The sequence below is a fragment of the Sphaeramia orbicularis genome, chromosome 9 (assembly GCF_902148855.1).
Source record: "Sphaeramia orbicularis chromosome 9, fSphaOr1.1, whole genome shotgun sequence".
NCBI lineage: Eukaryota > Metazoa > Chordata > Actinopteri > Kurtiformes > Apogonidae > Sphaeramia > Sphaeramia orbicularis.
The window spans coordinates 47,128,068-47,150,250 of record NC_043965.1 but is presented as its reverse complement, the minus strand read 5'-3'; the positions used below and the strand labels follow the sequence as shown (position 1 = coordinate 47,150,250).

The 22,183-nt window shown below is 36.8% G+C and overlaps 1 protein-coding gene across 1 annotated transcript in view; it reads left to right on the top strand.

The window, feature by feature from the left end:
- The window catches only part of tars1 (threonyl-tRNA synthetase 1), a 38,664-nt gene that overhangs the window by 1,045 nt on the left and 15,436 nt on the right, over window positions 1–22,183 (top strand). The window contains 10 exon segments of the mRNA XM_030142570.1: window positions 1,564–1,754; window positions 2,220–2,343; window positions 4,291–4,415; window positions 6,430–6,547; window positions 6,638–6,702; window positions 10,352–10,430; window positions 10,615–10,761; window positions 12,479–12,577; window positions 14,081–14,247; window positions 19,124–19,286. Coding sequence (XP_029998430.1) covers window positions 1,564–1,754; window positions 2,220–2,343; window positions 4,291–4,415; window positions 6,430–6,547; window positions 6,638–6,702; window positions 10,352–10,430; window positions 10,615–10,761; window positions 12,479–12,577; window positions 14,081–14,247; window positions 19,124–19,286 — 1,278 coding nt within the window.

Sequence of the window (22,183 nt, the reverse complement as noted above, 5' to 3'; positions counted from 1 at the left end):
AGAACTGTTTACAAAATATAAGTATCACTTGTAGAAAAAAAGATATAACTAATTATGCTAAGTTATACTTCTGACATGGGGAGGGGTGTGTGTGACAAATTCACAGGGCCCAGCATTTGTGTGTCCAGTGGATACAGGTTAGAAGGTGTGAAAATTTCGTGTAAGATCCACTGTATAATAGAAGACCAGAACCCGGGAGTTGGACATTGAAAGTAAAGTTTTACTTTCATTTCACCCCAACGTTAGTTACGTTAGTTAGGACCACACCCCCACGTATATAACTGCCACCCGACAAAAAAAAAAAAACATCCCCCCTTCTGTTTTTTTTGACAAACCGAACCCTGCATATAAATGCACTATTAACTTTAATAATATTTTGTCTTGCTTGTATTAGTGATATTTTAAGTCTGTGAATCTGTAGGAACTAATTATTCAGCAGTACAAGAATATAGAAAGGTTATGTTCAATCCAATTATTAGTCAAATACACTCTGCTATTAGCTGTATATATCACTTCAGTTGTAATATGTATGTTCAATAAAAGTTTATTAGCATATTTGTAGTGTTTTAGTTCCAGCAAAGTCTTTTATTCTGATCCTGAACAAAGTGACAAACTGCTGTCCCCGTGTTACAACATATTAGTGTTCATAAAAACTTATCATTGAAACACTTTTATCCAGTATTGATCACAATTGAAGTTTATCATCATACCTAAAGCCCTGTGTTTCATTTAGGATCAGTTTCTTACGAGAGCAGCATGTTTTGTTCATGTGTGTCACACAGCAGTAATTTAAATGTTTTTACCCCAAAATTGTATTTCTGTAAATTGTAACTTGTGTCATATGAAAGTACTTACTGAGACCTATTCATACATGTATTAAATATGGAGATAAGTTATTTAATTTTCAACACAGAGCTTACTGAACATGAAAAGTGTCTCTGTGTCACTGCTTGATCTCGCCCTTACATTGTTGCATTAAAATCCAGCCTTGTGGTTTTGGTGTCAGTTCCAGTGTTGTGAGTGTAGCTCCAACGTGTCTGTGTGTTGTCACTGTTTGCATAGAGAAATCTAAATAGAAGGCTTTGGCACCACTTCACTTACTTACAAGGTCCATGGAGAAAGGGTAAGAGTGGGTACAGATCAAGAACTCCAGCAGTACTTGTCGTTCACTCTGCTTCAATCTAAATATAGACCAATGCATCTGGGCTAGTGGACCTCATCAGGACATTTATAACCAGCTGTATTTAAACGAAACATAAAAAGAATACAAGGAAACAACCAATCCTGTGTATTATCCAGATGCTGACCATCCACTATGGTGCATGTGCATATGAATCCATGGCTCATGGCCAATCATGTTAGCAGAGGTACAGCAGGAGTGTTCAGTTCATTTAATTAAACTAGCCACTCCCCTTGTCTTCCTGTGTTGGTCAATATTTAGAGTGAAATTAAGTTCCTCTATACGACAAGTGCTGCTGCAGGTCTTGACCTGTGTGTAGATAAATCTCCCGCTTACATCCTTTTTATTGTTGTCTTGTTTTTGGCTGTTGTTTCTCCACGCAGCTCTCTCCACCGCCTCAGTACATTGATGAAAGGCTTGATTTATATGCAAAGCTTAAAGCTGAGCATGAAGCCCTGATGGCAGAGAGGGCAGAAAAGGAGAGTAAACCCATCAAGGTGACCCTCCCTGATGGGAAAGTGGTAGACGCTGAGTCCTGGAAAACCACACCGTACCAGATCGCCTGTGGAATCAGGTCAGTCTAGCCATGTATGTTCTGTCCGTGTGAAGTGGAAGAACTAAATCTCAACAGGATTAAGCTCAATGTTTACAAATCAGTTATAAGGTTTATTTATGTGCAATGACTTGGAAAGATTCAGAAACACTTTGACAAAAAGGTGAAAAGCGTGATACAGCAAATTTCAGATAGAACTGTTATTGAAAAAAATGTAAACTGAGATCTTGGAATTATTTGTTTTCATCGTAGACTAAAGATAAAATATATATTAACATAAGACTAATTCATATCCACTTTATATCTTGTGATTTTTTTTTTGTGATAACTGATGAAAGTCTTCACTAGTAAGACTGAGAAATGTAACATTCAAACACATTTGACTCAACTGTTCTGGGTCTTATAGTATTTTTCATCTGATTTATGAGTCATTTTTAGTACATCAGCGTGTAAACTTTCATGTTTAATATTTTCTGACCCGTCCAGTCAAGGACTCGCAGACAACACTGTGATTGCCAAAGTGAACAACAGTGTGTGGGACCTGGACCGACCTCTGGAAGACGACTGTAGCCTTCAGTTGCTCAAATTTGACGATGAGGAGGCTCAAGCTGTAAGTGATTGAAATGCCAGAAATGACAAAGCATTACAGTTTTCATTTATTAAATGTTTGAGTACTTAAAGCTGCATTTAACTTTCCTAAACAATTTTATAAAATTACCTTACTTTAACAAAGGCCTTGAGGAACAATGCAGATTATGAATCCCCTTTGATATTAAATAGATAAAGAGATCAATGATCATTAAGATGTTTCCTTTGGATCACTACCATTATCAAAAACTCCTGCACACATCATTATAAAGCATGGTATAACAGTAGGGTAGGGGCCAAGGATGAATGAATTATGAAGCACATTGAGTTTAAAAAAAAAAAAAAAAGTGCACATGCTGGATTTTGTGACCTTCACAGACTTTTCTGACAAACCTTTTAAACAAACAAACAACATTCTTCAGTGACATTCCAACCTTTGCTTGTAACAGTTTCACGGTTGGTGTTTAAAGCTGCGTATGACTTTCGTCACCAATTTTTCATCAAATCTGTAAAACCTCAGTCAGAGCCTAAGTATCACGAATCCATAAGTCTTTCCGTGATTACGCACCTTAATCTCTTCCCTCATGGTGAACAATTTCAAAGTGTACTCCACCATAAATAATCCATTTGTTTACAAACAGTGCCAGTAGGTCACTCAGGCATTTTCGGAAATTTGTAGTGACGTGCATTGTTGGAAGTGGAGCTCCACGCGGCTGCAATAGCAAGAGGCAATGAAGCCGTTTCTGTGTTTGTTGCCGCTGTGGCCATAATGCGGCTGCATGGAGCTCCGCTTCCCACAATGCACATTGCGACAAATTTCTAAAAATGCGTGAGTGAACTACCGGCTCTGTTTGTAAACAAATGGATTATTTATGGTGGAGTACACTTTGAAAATTGCTTACCGTGAGGGAAGAGATTAAGGTGCGTAATCACGGAAAGACTTATGGATTCGTGATACTTAGGCTATGACTGAGGTTTTACAGATTTGATGAAAAATTGGTGACAAAAGTTATACGCAGCTTTAAACACCAACCGTGAAACTGTTACAAGCAAAGGTTGGAATGTCACTGAAGAATGTTATTTGTTTGTTTAAAAGGTTTGTCAGAAAAGTCTGTGAAGGTCACAAAATCCAGCATGTGCACTTTTTTTTTTTTTTTAAACTGAATGTGCTTCATAATTCATTCATCCTTGGCCCATGCCCTACTCTTATACCATGTGTATAATGATGTGTGCTGGAGTTTTTGATAATACTAGTGATCTAAAGGAAACATCTTAATGATCATTGATCTCTTTATCTATTTAATATCAAAGGGGATTCATAATCTGCATTGTTCCTCACGGCCTTTGTTAAAGTAAGGTAATTTTATAAAATTGTTCAGGACATTTAGTGTTTATTAATCGGTGCTAAACATCTTGCAGACTTAATTTAATCTTATCTGCATGGAGTTGGAACAGGCCATCCTGAGCCTGCAAGGTTAAAGTGATGGATGAGAGGTTTACAATCAATAATAAACCTCAGAGCTTAGAGATTCCCAAAGCATCCCGACCACAAAAACACTAAGAGGAGACGGGAGAATATAAAACATTGCTGTAATAATAATGTAGTGCTGTAAAAATAGTGGGAACTGGTCTCCCAAGAATAATGAGACTTGTCCCTAAAATAAAAGGCCAATTTCAGTTTTACTGCCTCTTGAGATGCTGAATATTTTACGTGCGTAATTTTCTTACCCTAGTACTATTTGTCAGTAGAATTCTTTGCATGTTTTTGTCGCATATTTGAAGTAGTTTTGTGTTGTCAACATTGAGGAGCTGTGATTAAGAGTGCTTCAGTAGCTTTAAAAAGGTCTGAATGAATGCAACATCCACAAACACTGACAACCTGGATTTTTCAGCATGTTGATAAATGTAGATAGTTTGACTCTATTTCTGTTATTGCTACAAGGCGAATGATCATGTGACTATTTTTCAGGTTTACTGGCACTCCAGTGCACACATCCTGGGTGAAGCCATGGAGCGGGTGTACGGGGGCTGTCTCTGCTACGGCCCCCCCATCGAGAACGGCTTCTATTATGACATGTACCTGGACAATAATGAGTAAGTCTTGACTATCACACTCTAAAAACATAATCAAATTGTAAAAGTTGTTAGTTATAGACTACATTATTTTACATAGCCAGTAATTCTTTTCGAGTTATTATTTTTTGTACTTGTCAGATCTGTCAGAGCAACTGTGTCATTTTCTATCAAGCTAATTCTCAGACGATGCCAGGTTTTTGTTTAGGTTTAAGCTTGGTCAGGCATTCTCTGGTTTTATTGAGGTTTTATAGATAGATAGATAGATAGATAGATAGATAGATAGATAGATAGATAGATAGATAGATATGACTTTATTTAAAAAACCACATGACTGAAAAATGAAATATAAGAGAAAAACACGACATTTGGTATTTCTGTAAGTGTTTATATAAATATAGAATTAAAATTAAATATTATTTACATATTAACATTTTTTAAACTGAAGTTTTGAGGTTATGGCAGATTTGTTTGTCTTTTGGGGCGCTTTAGTTCAGGGAACATAAATTTAAAAAAAAAAAACAAAAACCCAACAACAACACTGCAGATGTAAAGATGCTTAAATGACCAAACAGTCCTGCCAGTAGGGGGTGCTAAAGGATGCAGGGGACGTATCTTCTATTGTCTGTTCATCATCTTCAGTCTCCACCACTCCTGTGACTCCTCTGCTGACAGAACATACATCAAACTAGATCCTGTTGCTGATTTTATTGGAACGTCAAGATGAGAAGTAGACTGACTTAAAACAGCTCTAGTTTTATGACCATCTAACATCAATCAGTCACCGTGAAGGGGCTACCGGCACGCCAACAATATTCTAGTGGTTTTATTCCAGCGGTGGAAGTTGGTGTGTCTTATTTGATTTAGTATGAAAATGAGTTTAGTGTACAGTTGATGTGGTTTATTGTGTAGACTGGTGGCGTTATTTAGGTGTGTATTTGTAGCTGCCAGTTTGGTGTTTGGTTTTTAGACCAGTAGCCCATCCCATCCCAAACAGGTGGAGCTGACGCTAATGCTATCAAACTGGACTTTTATAGGGTGTGGATTTGAAATGGCATCTTTTTGTGTCTGCCTAGCATCGTCGAACGCCTCAAACTAAAACCATTGAAACACAGAACAGAAATCCAAAGAGACTGAAACTTTGAAAGCATGTTCAAGACACTTTTTTTTGTCATGTACAACTTTTTGTCTTGACCTTTCTCTCAAACACTTGCATTTCTGTCAGCTTCAGGCTGCAGGAGAGCACGAGCAGCGCTGTCTAATTAATTCCACAACCTCCTTAATGAAGTCGTTTTATGCTAATGGAATTCTTGCAGAATGTGTTTTGCAAGGAGATTTTGACATTGCTCAAGCCCTAAAGCCAAGGACTTGTAATAGTTTGCCCATGCTTGGCAAAGGTTATCGGTTTGTGGCCCTAACAAATACACTGCTAAACAAAAAGTCTAGTCACATGACTAAATGTCTGGTTCTGTCTGGAAGGCCCTTTGGAAACTTTAGGAGTCCAAGGCTATGTTCAGACAGCAGGTCTTAATGCACAGTTCAGATTTTTTGGTGAAATCCAATTTTTTTTGTGTGTGCGCGTTCATATTAGCTACACATTAAATGCAACTCCTATCAGTTTTGAGTATGAACTGAATGCGACCCTGAAGTGAGCTGCATGTGCAAAAGTAGTAAATATGTTTTTCCCACCACTCCTCATCCTGGGACGCAGAATTTTGACGTTTGTTGCATTTTCAATGACATAAAGGTTGGATAAATGCGACCTGGCTGTTCAGACTGAAGTTGCATTGCAAAATATCAGATACATATCAGATTTAGGACCCCATATGAAAGTGTCCTGGGTCGGATTTGAAAAAATCAGATTTGTGCTGTTCAAATTGTCTTTAACAGATCGGATACAGGTCACATATGGGCAAAAAAAAATTGGGTTTGGGCCACATTTGCCCGCAGTCTGAACATAAGCTAAATGTAGAATTACAGGTAAGGAAGGAATATGTTTAATTTGGTTGCAATGTTGTGGTTTTGTTTTGTCCAGGGGAGTATCAAGTAATGACTTTCCCTGCCTGGAGAACTTGTGCAAGAAAATTATCAAGGAGAAGCAACCATTTGAAAGGCTGGAGATAAAGAAGGAGACGCTGCTGGAAATGTTCAAGGTATCTCAAAAGCACAAAAAGTGCACAAGAACACACAGAGGTGTATTGTGCAGAACAGCAGCATGTGAACCCATTTATTCTCTTTGACAGTACAACAAATTCAAGTGTCGCATCCTGAATGAAAAGGTCACCACCCCCACTACTACAGTTTACAGGTGAGTCCAAGCCGTGAACCTACATTAAAACTCATTTATGTCTTTATATTTGTGCTCCAGATTATTTCTTCTATTTGTGCCACAGATGCTCCTTACCAAGAATATAAAAGCATAAGTACAAAGGTTCAAAGCACCGCTGAAAGCAATCCAGGTGTTTTTTAGGGTTACAAGTGTGAAGGGTTAGTTTTCTCTGTTAGTTCTTTGGAATCAAGGCAGGTATATATAACTCTGTCAGTCACCATTTAATTCACTGTATACTGTTGTTGTAGTGTTTCCACCTGTGATCTATTGTGTTATTGCTTTATTAGAATAGAATAGCCTTTATTGTCATTGTGCTACTCCAGTCTTATTAATAAAATGGTGCTTTAATAAAACACCAGTACTACAGAAATAAGAATAGAATGAATATAAAATGACAAAAACTAAAATAAGATAAGAAAATAGAATATAAATTTTACAATTTTACAAAGTAACATTGAAATAGAGCTAAGTAGAATAAAAAAATTAAAATGGACAAAATATGAATAGACACAAATTTACAGTGTGACGGTATGCATGTATATATATTTTAACAGTATGTATTGCCCTTGAATAACAGTATGTACATCTGTGTAAGCCAAGCCTATACAAAAATAGTGCATTTATATTTTGTTAAATATTTGAATAAATATTGCATTGTTATTGCAGAATAGAAGATTATTGCATCTGTGTATCTCGATCCTGATTTAGGTCTTTCATCTGTGATGCAGGACTCTACTGTCAGCTAAATACTGTTAAAAATACTTCACCACCCTGGTTGTTGCATTGGGTGACATGTTTCTTCTTTAGGAAACTGAGAAGAACCATTGTTTTTAACAAAGTGTCTCCAAAGTTTAATAATAACCATTTTTGCATCTGCAGAACCAACAGAGCAGGCTGTGGTCTGCTGAGCAGAACTTGTCTTCATTATAAAAAGGTAAGGTTGTTAAGATAGAACCATACTGTTAAAAACAAGTGCTGCCTTCTGTAGTAGGAGATACAAACATATAGGAATATTAAACACCACTGCCTGCATGAACCACACTGGAGCTTCTCCTGCATCTACCAGGGCCTCAGCTGCATCACTGCTCCTTCCCTTTGATGTTAGTCAGAAAAGGCAGATGTAGTTTTCCCTCTGTGTCCTGCAAATAATACATGGCATTACTTTCTTTGCAATATCTCAGCTAACCCTAATCCAAACCCCCTGACCCTGACCCTGACTCTAACCCTTATCCTAAGGGCTCATTTATGCTCTACATTAAAGACGCACATGGATATGGATTGGGCGTTCTGGCCGTCCTCTGCATACATTCCTTACGTAATTCTGTCCATTTTCCGGGAGTTTGCAGATGCGAACCAAGACGGACAATACGGAGCAGTACCACCGGGAACCGTGGAAGCAGTGTTGAAATTTGAAGAGAATAATTTCCATAAATAGCAGAACTTTTCAAAGAGCAACTGTGCGAGTTAGTGAAAAACTACCAACATATTTATGATAACTACCCTTCTGAATACCAACATTAGTATCCACATTAGTAAAACCTCCGCTGTCATCACCATGTTTTTTATTATTGACTTCCTTCTCAAAAAACTTTACTCTTCTTTGTGGTATTCGGCCAGTATGTTAATTCAGAGCCACGCCCTCTGGTGGATTGATTGAGAAACGCTCATTCCAACGCATTGGATGCACGGAAGTATGAAGGCAGTGACACATGACAACGTTAGAACCGGACAAACCTATTTACATACATAAAGCGACCATAAATGAGGCTTCACTCTGACCCTAAACTGCTGCAGTCATTCCTGTCAGAGTGAAAGAGGGAGTTCTTTGATCCATTTTAAACCGGATTTCTCTCTGATGCCTCAGCTGAGTTGTCCTGCTCAGATATGTGGGACTGCAGAGGCACAGGAAGGCCTCCATCCTTTTGTCTTCTAAACACATGAATCAGTATTTGTTTCATTTCTACCCAAGGGCTTAGTGAGTGGACTAGACTGTACAGAGACGTCCTTATATCCTTGTTATGAAAACAAAAGCTCCATGTTAGCAGTCCACTCAAACCAGCACACACACACACACACACACACACACACGCACACACTGTCTCTCCCTGGTGTTTCCCATCATACAGTGAATATTTAAAATTGGGGCTAAGTCCTGAAACTTAATATAATAGTATCTCCAAAAAATGAAACGTTGCCATGCAGGGGACTGACATGGAATAAAATCTAATATTAATAATAAGATAAGATTCTTTATTTGTCTGTTTATAGATCACACATCGGCTAAAATTTGCTTAGAGGTCTTATTTATGTCTTTGTGCATAAGAAATCAATATAAGTGGATCCCCAAAGGAACTTTGTGTTGGTAAAGGCAGGTTTTGCAAATTTACAGGATTTCAGTTCTGTTGCAACATGTTGATGGTCATATGAACTATGTTTTCAGCTCAAAAATGTCCAATTTCATCACAATTAATGCAATATTTTCATGTCACAAATGGCCAAGTCATATTTTAACTGAATTTACCTGAAAAACAAATATTCTATTCTATTCCCCAATTTTTTTTTACAAGACTATATACTACATATCACATTTTATTTTTACAGGTTGCAATATGGAGTATGGTGCTGATCCATCCAGCTTATGTTACGCCAACACATACATTAAGAATGTCACATGTCACTTTTTAAATCAACAGTTTTCTAATAGTAAGCATTTTTATAAAGAAATAACAATTCTATATTGTTATTTACTCTTTAGTATGATGATAAGCTATACAATAAATAATTCTGATACTAGTTTTTGCACAGGGATCATTTGTGGAAACGGTGACATGGCTGCTGAGCATCAGTATGATGGGATCTGTAACAACCATGTCACATTCGTCCACTGCCACGTTTTGTTTTTGTGTCAGCTGTTATTGTTTTAGATCCACAATACTAACATTTATGAATAAGAGTATAATTAACAATAGTAAGTCTATAAGTTCATTACTAATAAAGTACTGGTACTGACCAGATCATCATGGGTAATGTCACGTCCGTCCACCAGCAAAAGTTTTCACATACACGTGCTATTCAAAATCCAATATTTCTGGAAATATAGCTTCCACTGTCAAATAATATCTGTAGTCTGTGCACAAATGCATTAGCATTATTTTCAACACAGTTCTATGTATTTCTTACAACTTTTTTTTGACAAAAATGGCCACTCATTTGACCCCCTAAGTAAATTTTAGCGGACATGTAGACATGCAGCACACACTGAAACTGAACTTCTGCATTGAATCCATCACTAGAACATGCAGGAACATACACACTCTGCAGACTAGGAGCAGTGGGCTGACATATCAAGTTCCCGGGGAATGAACGGGGGGTTAAGTGCCTTGTTCAAGGGTGCATCAGCTAACAACTATCTGCCAGTCTGGGGAATCAAACTGCCAACCCTTTGGTCACAAGCCAGCTCTGCCACGGCTGCTCCAAAAATATCTTTTTGGAGTTGTAAAGTTAAAAACTGTCACATGTTAAACCTCATGAATTCTGATTATTATTATTATTATTATTATGAATTTCGATGCTTTTGAAAACTGTTAAAATAAATGTTATGTAATTAGAAACTTGCTGTGAATTTCAGGTGTGGACCCTTGATTGACTTGTGCCGGGGACCCCATGTTCGACACACTGGAAAAATCAAGGCCCTCAAGGTCCACAAGGTGAGTCTTGTGTCTGCTCTTTACAGAACCTACTGTGGACCCGTGCTGAGTGATCATTTATTTAAGTTCTGTACACTGCGGCCTGAATGTGTTTGTAGAACCCAGATACCTTACACTTCATTCCCAAGGGATTAGGTGGAAAAAATGATGAAAAGGCAAATGTTCTTTTTCTGTGGTGTGTTAGAATTCGTCTACATACTGGGAAGGAAAGGCGGACATGGAAACTCTCCAGAGGGTCTACGGGATCTCCTTCCCTGACCCCAAAATGCTCAAAGAGTGGGAGAAGTTCCAGGAGGAGGCCAAGAACAGAGATCACCGCAAACTAGGCCGGGTATGAACTCAGATGGGAGGGGATAAAGTCAATGTCTTCTACTGGGTTTATTTTCATATTTAAGCACTTACTTAATGAATAAGGGTCATAATGAAGGACTGGAGATAATTTTAGTTAATGATCGTCAGTCAGTCAACTTCAGCCCACTCAGTGAGGGTTGGACAATCTGGACCTGCTCCTGGGTTTGTTCTGAGTCACAAAGTGGGCTGACTATTTTAAAAACACCACAGAGTATTACTGGACCAGATCAAATGAAAGTGGACATCAGTGTCAAAAATGAAAGTTTCACAGTCTGTCATTTCTCAGATAGGCTATTTTTTTTAGCTTAAGAACTCTATTTTATGGAACTGTTCACAAAATTTCAGTATCATATAACTGATTATGTAAAGTTATATTTCTGACATATATATATAAATGCACTATTAACTTTAATACTAATATTTTTTCTTACTTATATCAGTGATATTTTAAGTCTGAATCTGTAGGAACTAATTATTCAACATTACAAGAATATAGAAAGGTTATGTTCAATCCAGTTATTAGTCAAATACACTCCGCTATTAGCTGTATATATCACTTCAGTTGTAATATGTATGTTCAATAAAAGTTTATTAGCATATTTGTAGTGTTTTAGTTCCAGTAAAGTCTTTTATTCTGATACTGAACAAAGTGACAAACTGCTGTCCTCATGTCACAACATAATATTGTTCATAAAAATGTATCTTTTAAATATTTTTATCCAATATTGATCACAGTTGTAGTTTAACATCAGAGCTAAAGCCCTATGTTTCATTTAGGATCAGTTTCTGATGAGAACAGCTTGTTTTGTACATTTGTGTAAAGTGATAAAAAAAGATGTTCATTTTGAGTCCCTGTGTAACGCAGCAATAATTTAAGTATTTTTACCCCAAAATTGTATTTATGTAAATTGTAACTGGGACCTGTTCATACATGTATTAAACATGGAGATAAGTTACTTAGTTTTCAACACAGAGACTATTGAACAGGACATGTGTCACTGTGTGTTGATCCTGGTGTCATGTGCATCACAATAAGTGTCCGTGTGAAACACAACAGTGGAACCAATGTTTAGCAGCAGAGAAATTAATGAAACAAAGCTTTGATTCAGGAAAATTGTAATTAAATATTTTTTCCCATTGTTTTTAGCCAATTAATTGATTAATCGGTTAATCGTTTCAGCTCTAGTTGACATTTCACATTGGGAATGTACAACTTCTGATTTGTCACAGCTGAGTTTACTTTGTGATGAAGAGCTATGAGGTTGAGGGGAAAACATGCTTTGTGTTCCAAGTATGAGATTAGTTAATTATTCCTCCACATGTTACATGATGTTGTACTATATTATTTATTTACTATTGACAGTTGAATGATGGAATAGATTTTTTACAATATTTGAAGAAATACTGACAATGCCAAACTAAAGTGTGCACTTTCTGTCTTCGTTTTATTTTTAAGGGGATAATGACTGCATCATCTCGTTGAAAATAATTATTTTCTTGTTGACAGTTGAGGACACACACCTGGAGCGGCTGCACATTTAATCAGAACAATGACAAGGGTGGAGGTGTGGGTTTAAAAGCATAGCTCCATAAGTCCTGGGTGCATTAAATGACACATGCTTCATCACCTCCTGCTTAAACCAGTCTGACCTGTACAGTCCACATCTTCATTTTAAAAACCTGTTGTTCTCCTTCAGGAACAGGATCTGTTCTTCTTTCATGACCTGAGTCCAGGGAGCTGCTTCTTCCTGCCTAAGGGGGCTTTCATCTACAACACACTGATAGAGTTCATCAGAGTAAGTGGAACCAGACACAAGAAGCACATTTTACAAGACAGAAACACTAAACCTGTAGAGAAGGGAAGAACAGATCTGTACCTTCGATGAGTCTGTGCATTAATGATGTCGTCATGTATTTTTAAGATGTATTTTAAATGCTGCTTTCATTTTCATTTATAAGTTAAGTGGTAAAAGTGAATCCCTGGCTGCACATGAAACATGCTGATGTTGTACAAGTATTAATGTCTGTTGGACTGAAAGGCTGAATGAGTTCTCTGCTCCAACTGCAATAAAGAACAACACAAACTGACACATTTACTTTATACTCATTAAGTTTTACATTTTTCGGAGTTGGCCACATAAGAGAAAGACAGTATTTAATCAGTGATGGCAAAATTATTTATGAATTTCAATGAACATAATTCTGTCTGCTTATTGTCACTAAATTGAAACCTCAAATGTAGGTAAATAATGGGCCATATTAAGGTAATTGCATGCAGCACCTGCTTATTTATGATTCTAAAAATATAATTTATAACAGTTACAGTTTGGTTTTCAGGAGGGAACCACAAAACAGTGCAGACTGGAAACTACTGGTCTTTTATGTGATCACATAGATTTGTCTGCAGGTTGTAATAGTAAGTTTCATATCTCCCTGTACAAGAAACAAAACATTTGAGGAAATCCAAATATTTAATGGCAATGGCTACTGCCACAGTACTGTGGCACAAAATATGGGTTTGTCTGTTGCCACAGAGCCAATAAAATGATCTGAATTCTGCGCTCTGTGTGTTGTCCCAGTGACTGATTTCTATTCACCATAAACTCAGGCAAATTCCTCATATGAGGCAAAACAGTCGCCATGTTTCATGTTGTTTGCCTGCATGCTGAAACTGAAAGTGTGAATAGGCGCACAAACCAGCCGCTGGTAACTGGTACCTTAGCCTTTTCTTGGAACTGGAAAAGGCATATGGCATATGGGATGCTTATTGCCACAGTACTGTGTCAGCAGGGGGACAGGTTACCAGGCTACACTAAGCTAAGGAGGGCACTGATTGGCTCTGTGGAAATAGACAAATGAGAAAGTAGTCCCACAGCACTGTGGCAATAGACACTTTGATATTTAAAATGTAATGTTCTGCAACTTCCTAACTTTAAATGGTAAATTAACTATTTTATTTATTATTTATTTCTTATTCCATCAGTTGTAGAATTTAAGACTGATCTCAAACAAAACCATCAAAGCTTATTAAAGAACAATGGAAAACAAAGTGAAAACATTTGTACTTTTACCTTTAATTTTCATAAATGAGCTTTATAATACACCAAAGGCAGGTGTGCAGCCGTGGAAACATTCTTAGGTTTGTTTTTCCTCAGTGTCTCCATTTACATACAGAGTAGTGGGAGCTTTGGGATACACTTCGTGTTTATCAGCCAGTCCCCAGGTGTTGACACAAATGATTTCAAAGGCAGTATTTGTAATCAGCATAATAAAAGCAACTTCTTCTGTGTTTTTGTCAGAGTGAATACAGGAAAAGGGGTTTCCAGGAGGTGGTGACCCCCAACATCTACAACAGTAAACTATGGCAGACGTCCGGCCACTGGCAGCATTACAGTGACAACATGTTCTCCTTCGAGGTGGAGAAGGAGACGTTTGCTCTCAAACCCATGAACTGTCCTGGACACTGGTGAGCACTGCTGTTCTCTTCTGTTGGAAAAGTCCAGTTTTAAAGTAGAAAACTGAACCTCTGCCTTCACAGCGGCTCCACGATACTGGAAGAAAAATGACATTGCAATAGATTTTCTCTGTGATAAATATTGCTGTTTACATAAAAATGGGAACCTTCTCAGTCAATGCAACATTTGTAAAAGCATCTGAAATCCAATTTTGAGGTAGAGATCTACATTTAAAAAATTAGGAAAGAAAATTATAATTTTATCTAAAATAAAAGAGCCTCTGAGGGAAAGACTGGAAAAACATATTGACAATATAACTGAGCAGGAAAGGATGTACAGTCTCGATTTCATGATTCATCACCATTTCTATCGTTATTTTTTACAATTTTCAGAAAAAAGCAGAAACTCCATTCACTGACTTAACCCTTAAAGACCCAAACATCCACCTTTAACCTAAACCACCTACTGATGGGACTGTTTAATACCTGTTGATTCACTAATCAATGCATGTCAATAATTGATGTAAAATACAGTTTGTCATCTTTTCATGGTCATCAGATATGACTCATTTGGATGTTCAGAGGCTCTGTAGTTACCGTGGAAACACAGTCATCTTCTACAACATTGATTCACCATTAAAACCCATTGTTACCGCTGGGGCTGTTGGTACACGTAACACCCATGGAGTTGGATCAATGACAGTGGATAAAATGAACAAAATGAATTTAAAAAACTCATAATGTGAAAAAATAAGCAAAAAATGCCCTAAAATAATGTAAAAAAAAAAAAAAAAAAGAAAAAAAAAAAAGAAAAAAATACAATAAGTAACAAAGTGAACAAAAAAAGCCAAAGTGATCAATAAAATGAACAAATATGAATAAAATAATAACATGAATAAAATAAACCACAAACTGAACAGAATTGAAGAAGAAATAATAGAATATGCAACAAAATGAACAGAATGAATAAAAATGAACAAGTTTATAAAAAAATAACAAAATAAGGTTGGAGACATTTGGTTTATGTTCAGTCAATGATAGATTATTTTGAAAAAGTCACTTTTTCTTTATTTTTTCTGGTTTGATTTAATAACCTTTGAATTTGCTCTGAGCTTTTATGAACATCTACATGATCAGTGAATGAAATATAGGAAATACTTTTCATAGAAAAAATGCACAGGACAGACAAAAAAGTGATAGAAAAATTCTGTGATACACGCTGAGACAAAAGATGGAGTCACTGGATTCTGGAATGAGAAGATTTTACTTGCAAGGAGTCAAGTACATACAGCGAGATGCAGTAGTTGACTGACTAACACCAGGAAGTTTAAGATCTTATAAAAGAACATGAATATTACAACCATTGGTCCAAGTGTACAACCATATTGACGTTGATCAAGTTCACCATTGGCTTAGGTATCCAGAACACGGTGATGCATGGGTTCAGTAACCGCGTTTGTACTCTTCTCCCACCTACACTATAGCCTGATCTCCTCAAGGGCAACAGGCCGCTCTGGTCCCAAACTGGATGGAAAACAAGCAGACAGCAAAGAAATGGATATGTCTGGACATTCTTACAGAATATGTCATCATAACCCATCCATGACTCGTGGTCTGGACACTTGGTGTTTACAGAAAATAGTCTAATATTTTTCTAACAAAAAGTTATTTGGAAATTGTGACAAAAATAGTTGTGGGTTTTTAGCTTACTGGCCAATAGGCTGTAAGCTATTGTCATCATGCAGCCTCCGGCAGCGGAGTCTGTCGTCGTCTGTCGTCGTCTGTCGTCGTCTGTCGTCGTCTGTCGTCGTCTGTCGTCGTCTGTCGTCGTCTGTTGTCTGTCTGTTACAAAAATTTCAATCGTCTTCTTCTCCGAAACTACAATTACAATTGACTTCAAACTTGGTATACAGCTTCTTTATGATGATGTCAACAAAAGTTGGTGAAATTATTTGGATCTGGCACTGATTCTGGATTTGGTGCGACTTTGAAAAATTTCCCCAGTATAAGAGATAGGAAGTGCCGGTAAGCTACAGGGCCATTGGTCCTATTTTTAAGGGTTAATTTGATGTCTTGCCTGATGCTATTTAGACTTCTGCCATATTTTTGGGATAAAATGAACAAAAAAAAAACACTAGTTATTTGTGTGATACTCATCAGCTAAAAATATTCCTTATGACAGCCTTTTCTGTGATCTTACTGTTGTGCATGTGTCCTATAGTGTGTAGAAAAAAACGTATAGACAGTGGGCAGCTCGTAACAGTGACTTTAAATCACTGAGAATCTGAATCCTTTATTAATCCCAGGGGGTAATTATTGGGTGTTACAGTCTCTCCATTCAAGTAGAATAAAAAGTAGCAAGAAAGAAATGATCAATACAACAGAAAAAGAAAAATATATACATATAGAAAGCTCTAAATTTACAAACATGTATATACTGTATGTATATACCAAATATACATATTAAAAGACTCTAAGACACAAAGTTGGAACAGCAATTTGTACAATATGTACGTGACAATATATTATCAATAAGGTAATTAAAGAAATATACATAATAAGTGTGTAAAATATAGTTATGTGTAATTCTAATGATGTGGTTATAAGGTGGAGTTAAAATACATGATGATAACACTAAATAAATAACACTGTAACAAATGATGCATAATTTTCCTCCGTTAGTATAATATTTCCTCTAATATGGATAAAAAAGGTTTTGTCTTATCACCATGGGAACAACCATCAAGCAGTGTTTTAAGACACTCCAGCAGCTTCAGAATAGATTGCACAGAGATTTTGTTATCAGTCGTTGCTCAGTCAGTGTGAAACGACTTGACATTTTGCTGCTACAATAGTTTATCATCCAGTTCAGTTCCAGTTGTAATGAACTGATGCTCCTGCCATGTTTTCAGTTGTTGAATGACCCAATTGAATTGAGTACTGACTGCTGCAATGCAGTATAAAGACACACTGCAGCTCTTAACTCCTTTAACTGTCCTCGTCTCTGAGCCGTCCACGTTGGGGGGGGGTCCTCCAGAGATAGAATAGAATAAAATAGAATAGCCTTTATTGCCATTGTGCTACTCCAGTCAGTGCAACAATAATAACAAAACACCAGTACTACAGAAATAAGAATAGAGCAAATACATATAAAATGACAAGACAATTTTACAAAGTAACATAAGAATAGAGTTAAATAGAATAAAAAATAAATATGAATAGACATAATATTGACAGTATGTATATCAATGAACAATATAAACAGTATTAACAGTATGTATTACATATGAAACAGTTGTCAACCCACCCCAGCAAAACTATTGGTTGAATTTATACCTAATTGGTTTTATAGTTTGTCAGGGACCCAGAATAGATGTGATTACATTTTGGGAAAAGTAGGTCAAAGTTCAAATATTTTATGTATTTTTAAAATCTTTTTTTTTCCCCCATTTACTTATAATGGGTGATATGTGTCTATGCTGACATCAGCACATGCATAGACATGATGACATCAGCTGGATCAATGCCAAATAAGCTACAATACGTGTGAGGGGCGGGGTTTGTTGTGCCTGGCACCACTTGTTATCTATGTAACAGTATATATCGGCTAAAATTTGCTTAGAGATCTTATTTATGCCTTTGTGCATAAGAAATCAATAGAAGTGAATCCCCAAAGGAACTTTGTGTTGGTAAATGCAAGTTTTGCAAATTTACAGGATTTCAGTTCTGTTGCAACATGTTGATGGTCATATGAACTATGTTTTCAGGTCAAAAATGTCCAGTTTTATCACAATTAATGCTGTATTTTCATGTCACAAATGGTCAAGTTACACTTTAACTGAATTTACCTGAAAAACAAATATTCTATTCTTTTAGATTCCCCAGTTTTTCTTACAAGATTATATACTACATATCACGTTTTATTTTTACAGGTTCAATATGGAGTATGGTGCTGATCCATCCTGCTTGTTACGCCAATACATACATTGAGAATGTCACACGTCACTTTTTAAATCAACAGTTTTCTATTAATAAGCATTTTTATGAAGAAATAACAATTCCATAATGTTATTTACTCTTTAGTATGATGAAAAGCTATACAATAAATAATTTTGATCCTAGTTTTTGCACAGGGATCATTTGTGGAAACGGTGACATGGCTGCCGAGCATCAGTATGATGGGATCCGTAACAACCATGTCACATCTGTCCACTGCCACATTTTGTGTTTTTGTGTCAGCTGTTATTGTTTTAGATCCACAATACTAACATTTATGAATAAGAGGAGAATTAGCAATAGTAAGTATATAAGTTTATTACTAATAAAGTACTGGTACTGACCAGAGCATCATGGGTAATGTCACGTCTGTCCACTGTCACGTCTGTCCACCAGCAAAAGTTTTCACATACACGTGCTATTCAAAATCCAATATTTCTAGAAATATAGCTTCCACTGTCAAATAATATCAGTAGTCTGTGCACAAATGCATTAGCATTATTTCAACACAGTTCTCTGCATTTCTTACAACTTTTTTTTGACAAAAATGGCCACTCATTTGACCCCCTAAGTAAATTTTAGCCAATATATATATCTATGAACAATATTAACAGTATGTATTACCCATTAATAACAGTATGTATATCTATGTAAACAGTATGTATACCTATGAACCAAGTCTATATAAAAATAGAGCATTTGTTTTTGATAAATATTGCATTGTTTTTGCAGAATAAAAGATTATTACAGGATCATACCGTCGCAGGCTGCAGACACACTGACAGTTCAGTCAAATGTCAGATTCAGTTCATTAGGATTTGAATCTGTTGTAATACCGCTAACTTCTCGGTGGTGTTTGTTGTTTTTTTTTCCTGTGTCTTTTGGGTTACAGTCTGATGTTCGATCACCGGCCTCGCTCCTGGAGGGAGTTGCCCCTCCGCATGGCCGACTTTGGCGTCCTCCACAGGAACGAGCTGTCTGGAGCTCTGACTGGACTCACCCGTGTCCGTCGCTTCCAGCAGGATGACGCTCACATCTTCTGCACTATGGACCAGGTTATGACCAGCACTGACGCACTGACATTAGGCATCTACACAGCATCAATAAAACATTTAGTCAGTTAACAAATTCAACTGGAGATTTGGTTTTGGTTGTAAACGCTTATATTTTAAGGTTTTGATGAACCCTGAAAAACCCAAACATTCACCACTGACCTAAACCTTCTACTAATGTAAATGTTAAATCCTTGTTGATCCACTAAGCCCATTAATACATGTCAGTAATTGGTGTAAAATACAGTTTGTCATCTCTTCATGGTCATCAGATATGACCTATTTGGACGTTCAGAGGCTCCATAGTTACCGTGGGAACACCGTCATCTTCTACAACATTTGAGTTTGTTTCCATGACCTTAAAAGTCTGATACTGTTAAAAATCAGACAATTGTGATAATCAGATCTGACGCTTTTACATGCACTTCAGAAATGTGATCATCGTAAACCGTGGTTTAGACGCTCCAGTCTATTATCAGATTTCTTTCAGAGTTCGTATGTACATAGTTTTTGTAGAATTAAACTTCTTGTTATTGTCTTCAACTCACGTCACAACTTCAGTTTTCTATGTTTTTCATAGTTTTTCCACATGTTCAGATGTAACAGAACTAAATAAATCAGATTAACCTGTACATGCACTAAGACATGGGAGTATTAGGGACAAATCCAGGTGTGTTAATCTGATTTATTATAATCAGATTACTGCTGTTATCTGATCAAACACATCAGGTTATACTGTTTATGATCAATAATAATCTTATAGCTAAAGAAACTGGATAATGATGGGAGTATTAGTGTGAATGTGAATGGACTTAGTGATTCACCAATAAAACTCATGGAGTTGGATAAATGGCAGTGGATGGACACACTGGGTTTATGTACAATTGATGAGAAATTTGACTGAAAAAGTCACTTTTTTCCAGTTTTGGCTAACTTCTGGCTGAAGGGATATTATAATTGTTTTGTCGTCTGTCCATTCAATGATATAATCACATTATCTGAAAAATGCATTGACATATCTGCACCACATTTATACTGTGGATGCATCTTGGCATGGAGCAGAGAAATATTAAAAACAGATGACCTTGACTCTACTTTTTCACGGTCAAATGGCCTTGTACAGTTCAAGGTTGTAATAGTTTTGGATTTTTTATTATAGTTTAGTCTTATTTAGTTATAACTTTTTTTTTCTCTAATTCAGTTAGTTTTGATTAGTTTTTAGAGCAGGTTTGCTAGTTTTTATTAGTTTTGATTTTTTTCTAAATGCTTAGTTTTAGTATTAGCTGTAGTTTTTTCATATCTTTTATCTTCCTCGCCATTGTATTCAAATAAATCCCAGACAGGACTCTGCTGCTTTCTCCCAACTTTAATCTCTATGTTGTCAGGTAGAGTGGGGACCAGAAGATAACTCTAAATGACAAGTGACGGATTGTGAAGTGCCATATGGTGCAACCAGCTGAAATTGCTCAAGCAAAATAAATCGATTTCATATCAGTCCGACATTGACAAAAACGAAAACGCTGGGAATTTTATCCATAATTTTATATGTTTTAGTTTTGTAAGCACACAATAGTTTCAGTTAGTTATCATTTTTTTTCTTTTAACTATAGTTCTTATTTATTTCAGTTAACAAAAATGTTTTTTCTATTCTAGTTTTCGTCATTTCGTTGGATTTCGTTAACGATAATAACCTTGGTACAGTTATAATATCTGAGTACTTTCAATATAAATGTGTATGTAATATGTTTTACACAAAGACAATCTAATCTGAATTATAAGGCAGTAACTTTCAACAGGATCTTACACTATATTTGGCCGAGGGGAATTAAAAGTGCGCAGCACGTTATGTTTTCTGTTTAGATGTAATAATTTTTGAGTTGAGTTGAGTTGCTTTATTTCCTCGACATAACAGAGCAGCTGTGTTTGGACATGCTAACACACTAAAAGCCTCTGCATTGACATAAATGCTGCTGCCACTACATTAAACACATCTATAACCACAACTAAAACAAAATGGACCATTAGTCGCACATGGGACGTAAACTGTGATGTTCGTCTCAGATCTCCATTTCCTTCTGTTTACATGCAAATGCCAAAACTGAAATCTCCATTTTGGCCAAAGGTTTTAGAAGCCATCGTTTTCGGTGGGCGTGGCCATCATTGTCGTGTAAACGATAGTAACAAATGCAAAGAAAAACCTCAGTTTTGCCAGATGCAGGCTACATGTAAATGAAGCCTCAGTCTCTGACCCGAATGACAATCTAGGTCCAAAGGCATTGGATGCACATTCAGGAACAGTCAGGAAACAAAGCTGCTGTAAAAACACCCTTTGCCTGGTCTGTTTTGTTCTAGTCTGGTCTGGTCTGGTCTGGTCTATTCTGTTCTGTTTTGGTCTGTTTTGGTCGGGTCTGTTCTGTTCTGTTCTGTTTTGGTCTGGTCTGGCCTGGTCTGTTCTGTTTTGTCTGGTCTGTCCTGGTCCGACTCTGGTCTATTGTGGTCTGCTTTGCTCTGGTCTGGTCTGTCCTGGTCTGCTTTGCTCTGGTCTCGTCAGTTCTGGTCTGTTCTGTTTTCTTCTGGTTCTGTTTCTGTAATCACATCTGGAGGATGACCCGACCCAGCTCCAACCATCCACCACTCAACAGCTCCATCTTCAAATGACATGTCTAATGGTCATTAAACGTGTTGTAATGTAACTGGTTGAAACCTGCACACATGCTGTAAGTAGCTCCAAAATATTGAAGGTACCACGTGAAGAAAATCCTTCAAAGTCAGTTCAACAGTGTAAAGACACAAACACAGGCTGCACACACATTGGGTTTTGTGAGCAGAATCCTTTAGCTGTGTTTAAATGAGTCCATCACAGCGGAGTATATCGGATGAGTTCAGCTGATGTCTGTCAC